Source organism: Lolium rigidum, chromosome 2, assembly GCF_022539505.1.
Source record: "Lolium rigidum isolate FL_2022 chromosome 2, APGP_CSIRO_Lrig_0.1, whole genome shotgun sequence".
In the NCBI taxonomy this organism is placed as follows: Eukaryota; Viridiplantae; Streptophyta; class Magnoliopsida; order Poales; family Poaceae; genus Lolium; species Lolium rigidum.
This window is the reverse complement of record NC_061509.1, coordinates 4,931,320-4,938,079: the sequence shown is the minus strand read 5'-3', so window position 1 is coordinate 4,938,079 and position 6,760 is coordinate 4,931,320. Positions and strand designations below refer to the sequence as shown.

General features: G+C 48.5%; 2 protein-coding genes across 5 annotated transcripts; both read right to left on the bottom strand.

Moving 5' to 3' along the window:
* Positions 1-452: 452 nt before the first annotated feature.
* LOC124685868 lies at positions 453-1,678 on the bottom strand. Of its 2 annotated transcripts, none has more exons than XM_047219893.1 (3): positions 1,573-1,678; positions 1,057-1,198; positions 453-886 (listed from the first exon to the last, which is right to left on the bottom strand). In XM_047219893.1, the coding sequence occupies exons 1-3, from the start codon at positions 1,671-1,673 to the stop codon at positions 578-580; spliced, it is 552 nt and encodes a 183-aa protein (XP_047075849.1). In that variant the 5' UTR covers positions 1,674-1,678; the 3' UTR covers positions 453-577. The 2 variants fall into 2 exon arrangements, with proteins under 2 accessions (XP_047075849.1, XP_047075850.1); XM_047219894.1 differs by having other exon boundaries at positions 1,076-1,198.
* Positions 1,679-2,152: 474 nt separating this feature from the next.
* Positions 2,153-5,207, bottom strand: LOC124685867 (pentatricopeptide repeat-containing protein At4g21065-like). Of its 3 annotated transcripts, none has more exons than XM_047219891.1 (3): positions 3,730-5,207; positions 2,901-2,995; positions 2,153-2,189 (listed from the first exon to the last, which is right to left on the bottom strand). In XM_047219891.1, the coding sequence occupies exon 1, from the start codon at positions 5,205-5,207 to the stop codon at positions 3,783-3,785; it is 1,425 nt and encodes a 474-aa protein (XP_047075847.1). In that variant the 3' UTR covers positions 2,153-2,189; positions 2,901-2,995; positions 3,730-3,782. The 3 variants fall into 3 exon arrangements, with proteins under 3 accessions (XP_047075847.1, XP_047075846.1, XP_047075848.1); XM_047219892.1 differs by lacking the exon at positions 2,153-2,189 and adding an exon at positions 2,799-2,826; XM_047219890.1 differs by lacking the exon at positions 2,153-2,189 and having other exon boundaries at positions 2,794-2,995.
* Between the last annotated feature and the right edge of the window lie 1,553 nt (positions 5,208-6,760).

The following is a 6,760-nucleotide window of genomic DNA, read 5'->3' as shown; positions in this document are numbered from 1 at the left end:
TAGTGGAGGAGGTCGCCGGAGTGAAAGGAGAAGTAGAAGAAAAAGATGAAAGGGAGGAGGAGAGGAGAGGAGGAGAGCAGGAGGAGGAGAGGAGAATGAGTGGAGGAGGAGGGTAACAATGCCACCGTTCTCATCCAAGCTTCAGTTCCAACAGCGCCCTCGGTTCTTCAAGCTGAGGCTGAAGCGTTCCTTCTTGCTGCTAGGATTGCCTGCACTCTTCGGATCCAAGATGCTACTTTTTTGACAGATAGTTCTACACTTGCTAAAGCTGCAGCGGCTTCTTCAGTTTCACATTCACAGGTACCTTGTGAGATTAGGAGCCACATCGCTGAGTAGAGCAATTTGACTCAATCTTTATGTACATCAGTATATCACATCAAGCGGGGTCTAAAACTCTAAATGGAGTTGCACACATACATCTGCGCCTATTTTCAGTTACATTAGTGCAGCTCATAGGAACAATTCTTGTCCTCTACTCTCTGCAGTTCAACATATGCAATCACAGGGTGTTGTAATCCATGCTGTACACTGCGTATGAGCTGAATAAAATATTGGCGTCTCCGACACCTTGCCTTGTTCAAACAAAAAAAGCAGGACAGCGCCGGCGGGCAAGCTTCTCCTCCCACCCTAGAGCCATCCCTCCGTCCTGCACCATGCAACCTTCTCCCACCGGCCTCCTTATCGGCTTGAAGGCACGGATGCAAGGGCGGTCGATGTCACCTCCCCCGCAGGAGCCGTCCCTAGACATCGTCATCGCCCTAGTTGATGAAGCGGAGCAGCAGCTGGAGCATCCTGGAATCTGCAACCCACTGCAATGTCTCGAGTTGGTCGGTACTCCAATCTCCATCCTGGAATTTTCTCTGTTGCTTTTGGTACTCCAATCTCCCTAGTTGATTTGACATGCAGTTAAAGGCTTAAGCAAAGATACTCTGAAAAAGACCAGTAGAAGAATAGAGTAGCTGCACAATATATGCAGAATCTTGAGGTTTATGTGTTGTATAGGATTAGATGCATAAATCAAGTGGGAAAGGGTAAAATAAAAAGGGCACTAGGAACCTTAAATAACTTCTGAAACCTGGTGGTGCTGAGTGATTGCTTAAAGCAATCTTTGTTTGGTTTGTGCTGAGTGGTTGCTTCTCTAAAACTCTGAAACCTGGTGGTGCCAAAAGCAGTAGAGTCATATGGCTTTGGTTTGTTCCTGTGCCAAAAGCAACAGAGAAAATATCAACTGAAGACTAGAGCAAATTTAGCAAAATCTTGCAACATGGTGTGAATTTAATCTTCACTGGTAGCATTCCCAGAAGACCAGAGCAAATTTTCCAACATATCAATTATCCACGGAAATTCATAAAGAACTTAAAGTACAGTAGCTAGCAAGCAAGCAAACTTAAAGTACAGTATCCACTCTATAAATTTTCCAACAGTAGCTAGCAAGGAAGCAAGCAAACTTTTTTTTTTTGCACAATGAAAGCAAGCAAACTTAAAGTACAGTAGCTAGCAACAGACTTTTAATTTATATAGTGGATATGCTTATTGTGGCCTCTCTGCTCTCAATCTCACTCAAGAACTCACGATTCAGAGAAGCAAAACTGAGAAGAGCAGAGACAGTGGTTTTGTGCTGCGTGCAACTGTGCAGCTTTTCTGCTTGTTTCTCTCCTTTCTGGCTCCGACATGGAGCATACATTATTAGGATGGCTTGTAATCAGGATGATACCCCTATGCCTTGATTAATAAATTTCTCTTTCGCAAAAAAAAACATGTAAGGAGATTATAAAGCACAAACAAGCATAACTGACCCAACCAATCCACAGAAAGCAAAAGGAGGAAGAAACTGCGGAAGTTTCAAGATGGCCGTAAAGGTACTCAGTGCCAGTGAACAACATGCTTTCTTACTAAAATGATGAAATGATCAAACTGACAGATATTATATTGCTTGCTTCCATTGCCAATGGCAGAGAAATAAAACGCAACACATGTAGTTATCAGGTGAAAACATGAAACATTTTAGAAACGAAGAATGAAATGAAAATTATATAGTAAGGTAGGACGGTAGCTATTAATATTGCCAACTGCAAAGAATGAATGAGAAAACATGTATGCTTAATAAAGTGGTAGGTGATTAACCTGTACTCAAGGAACAAAACTCAACTTTAGAAGCATTTTAGGGACTCCTTTGCAGAAGGGACATACTACATGAAAACATAAGCAAAAGAAAGTGTAAGTTGTATAGCAGATCTGAAGAGAAAGAGGTTGTTTGCAGACTCAAACCACCTGCATCATACACCCTAATTGTATTACAGCAAAGACAGAGAATAGCATATATACATGTAAAATCTGTTGACCAAATTTCAGAGGAACAACACAACATTTTTCTACTATACAGTTCTGGAAAACTGTAAAAACCAGTATAATACACTTACACACAGGACAGACATTGCCATTCCAATATATGCTAAACATATTTACCCAGCTGTCTCTTCAAGGTACACAATCATATGATACATTTTAGGGTATAAGTGGTAAAGCAAAAGAGGGTTGAGTAAGTATTAACACCACGAAGAATTTAATTGACACCACAAGATTTACAAAACAGTCAGGTGACAAAACATTGTAACATAGCAAATATTTTTCTCTGTTTCAGCCGTTCTTCCTTCTGAACTAGCTCCAATGAAGCTGAGTGAAAAGGAATGCCTCTTCGTCAGCCCAATAGCCACACACACAGAGCTTGTGCCCACCAACACACCAGAGCAGCCTCCCCCCGTTGTTCCATTGTTCCTCGTCCCTACCCCGACTCCCATTGCAAATTTGCACGCACACATATAGGTACTACGAATAATTGAAAATCAACATATGAGATGAGATCTGGATATACAACAGTGCAGAAGAAAAGGATAACTCACCATATATCACTATATAAAATATCATGGCATATGCTAGCAAGTTACCACTGGTATGCAGCAGTACCACTGGAGAGAGCATGTGGCAGAGTTCACATCTGCACAAGTTATACATACAAACATGGTCACAGCCTCTGATATTAGGAGGAGCTCTTCGTGTCCTTGTATTTGGACCTAAGAAACTCAAGGTTATAGAACATGCATGAAGTCTGACCCTGGCCACACATTTCAATCAACAGTCATGTGATTTGTGAAGGGTTTACATGAAATATATTTGACTGATTTAGGTCTGGGCTGTTTGGTGAAAATGCTGCAAAAAAGCATCATGCCTGGGTGTAGCAGCGGCATAGTTTTTATTTGTTGGGACGTAAACAGTGGATTTTCTGGAATATTTTGTCTTCCTTCCGAAATGAGAAGGGAAGTTTGTGGAGCCACTGGGCCGTTTCATTGGCAGGGAGGAAGTTCGCATCTTAGTTAAGTATTTCCATGCACGCTACTGAAAACTACTCTGGAAAATATGCTGCTGAGAGACCTCATCTCCTGTCTAATAGAGCAAACAGAAGTTCAATCAATGTACTTACGATTCCATAAGTATCATATATTCACTACTCATTATGTTCTTCCTACTTACCAGAAGTATAAGCCAAACTTATTCTGTCAAAACATGACATTGTCTTTCTTATAGCCTTATTATTGGCGGAAGTATGTCTATATGGATAGTGATCTTATGTAGCAATCAACATGCTCAAAATCCGATTTTTGGATTATGCATCTTCACATTTATTTTTCTAGAAGTATAACCAAGTCAGATCTACTTTTCAAGTTTCCTAACCTGTGAAATAATAGGAGAAGCTCTGCTGAGAGTGGACATGCTCACTTCCCAAATCACAAACTCATGAAAGGAACATCTGTTGCAACCAAGCTCTGACCAGGTGGCTTTCTGGGAATAGCGCCATTTCTTAACTTCCTTCTAATGGAATCAACTTCATGCCACAGGTTCTGGTTAGCATATATGTTGGACAGAAGCACGCCCGCACCTCCTTTATAGGAGCAAACAGACTCGATCTTGTTGAGAACCAGTTCCCCAATCTCCAATTCATCATTGACACTGCATGCACTCAGCAATGCTCCGAGAATCGCCAAGTTTGGCTGAAAAGGCATGCTGTCGATAAGCAGATAAGCACGTGAAAGAAGCCCTGCCCTGCTGAAGAGATCCACCATGCAACCATAGTGCTTGATATCCGGGGTGATCTTGTAGTCACTCTCCATGGAACTGAAGATGCATACCCCCTCATCCACCAGCCCAGCATGGCTACACGCAGAGAGAACCACAACGAACGTGGTCGAATCCGGCAGCACTCCCGCCTCCCGCATGCTAAAGAACAAAGCAACCGCTTCTTTGCCATGCCCATGAGAAGCCAGCCCTGAAATGATGGTTGTCCATGAATGCAGGTCCTTCTCATGCATCAGGTTGAACAGAGCACGAGCTGACTCTAAGCCGCCACACTTCCCATACATATCCATCAGGGCATTCGTCACAATCACCCTGTTTTTCAACCCCGCCTTCTCCACATACCCATGCAGCCACTTGGCATGCTCTAGGGAGCCAAGACCGGCGCACGCGGAAGCAACCGACACTAGTGTGGCCGTGTTCGGCCGTACAGCTTCCTCACCGCCACGCATCTCCTGAAAGACCTGAACGGCTTGAGGGTGCATCCCAGAGTCCACGTAACCGGACACCATGCCAGTCCACGCAACAACATCCCTCGCCTTCATTTCATCGAACACGCTGCGAGCGTGCGCCGGCAAGCCACATGCAAAGTAGATATTCATCAGCGCCGTCTGCGTAAAGAGATGGGTAGTGTATCCAAGGCGGATGGCTTGCCCGTGCAGGGACTGACTGAGCGGACGGTCACCGCCGGAACAGGCGTGGATCAAGAAGGGGAGGGTGTAGGTGTCCGCGGGGACGCCTCGGCGGCGCATCTGGTCGAACAGGCGGAGGGCGGGGCCTGGAGGCGAGGCGCGGATGAGGGAGTTGAAGGAGAAGGGCGAGAGGGAGGAGGCGGGGAGGTGGGAGAGGAGGAGGAGGGAGAAGGGGAGGGAGAGGCGCGAGGAGGCGAGGAGGAGGCGGGAGGCGACGAAGGGGTTGCCGGCGAGGCCGGAAACGAGGCAGTGGGAGAGAACGGGAAGGAGGGCGCGGAAAGAGGCGGAAGGGAGGAGGAGCGGGAGAAGGCGGGGGTGGCGCCGGAAGAGGGCGTTGGCCGCCGCCCATGCCGGAAGTGGGAGAGAGGACGGCGGCGGCGGGGCCATGCAAACGGCAAAACTCGGCCCGACCCCTACTCCACACGCGGGCTGAAATTTCAGGTCCTCCTCGCGACATACGCCGCCGCCGCCTCGGCCCGATTCGGCCGTCGGCGCCCAGCCTCCCCTCCACTTACCCGCCGCCCGCCCGGCCACTGGATCCGCCGGCGACACGCCTCACGCCGCGCTCGGCAGCCCGCCCACGGGCCGCACTTCCGCGCCGCCGCCGCCACCTGATTTCGCCGCCCGCCGCCCTCCCCGCACTCGGAGCACCCGCCCCACACCCGGCCGCCGGCGACACGCCTCCCCCACGCCCCCGCACAGCCGCGACGCCCTCGCCCCGCACTCGGTATGCATTTGTAATTTTTTTTGTTTTCGTGTTGTTGTTTACTTTTTGGCCCATAGATGAAACAGCCAATACCCTGTTTTACGGAACTCGACCTTTAAAACGGAATATTTTGTTATACGAGTTGGTTTGAGAGCACTGATCTGCGCTCTCTGTTTTTGACCCTCAAAACTCGTTTTTCACGACTTTTAAATTGGTTTTAAGGGTTGAGTTTTGAAGGGCTCTCCTAGTGATGCTCTAATGCGATTTTAGATGGAAAAAGTTGGTCATAATAGACACGCAAAATCGGCAAAACCGTAAAATACTTCGCAGGAATCGCCATACGCATCCACCCACTAAGCCCACCCCGCTCACAAGAGCGGATTTGAAGGGCGTATCCAGGTCGGTCCTCATCCCTGCGAGGCATTGACGCGAAGGAAAAGCGACCGCCGTCCCTGCCCCGCTCCCCCCTCGCTGCGGCTCGCTAGCGTCGCCATGGTTGTGCCAAACCCGCCGGTCGCCGGAGGTATCTACCACGCGCGGCGGTCGAATTGACCGCAACGGTCGACCCATCAACTCGATCCGCCGCCGCGCAGCTCGAGCTTGTCCCCATGCCCAATTCCGGCAGTGGCGCGAGCAAGCGCTAGGGCCACCACGTCGTCAAAAGTGTTGGTGCGGCCGCGCCCGCGTCCACTCCTGCCCCTGCTACGAAGGTGATGACACAGTCGAAGCCGACGAAGAAGTCGCGACTGAAGAAATCGACACCTTTGAAGAAGGTGACCAAGAAGAATCCGATGAAGAAGGCATCTTTGGCGGCACTGACTGCAGCCGCCGTGACAGTGTCGTCCTCCGGCGACATCCCCAACCACCAAGTGCTCGACCGGATCCCCCAAGGTAAAATTATCCTCTTTCTTTCATGTCGATTGCGGTGAATTTGTTGTCGACTGTGTTTGATCCTCTGCACCGTAGGGCAAACGAGGGCGAGCCGATGATGTCGTTCGTGAGCATGTTGAATAAGGTTGCCATCGACATTAACAACGCGCTTCTTATGGATGATTACGATGAGGACCTCGGGAATATGATGCTTACCTATGAGGGATTTGGTCTGCGGGAGCCTTTTTCACACCGCAAATTGTGTTTTCCGCGGCCAGCAAACACGCCTATGCGGGTTGTGGTTTGTCGTATGTGCTAGAGATGTCCTTAGGCTAAAAAAGACTAGCACAAACACCGCTACCGG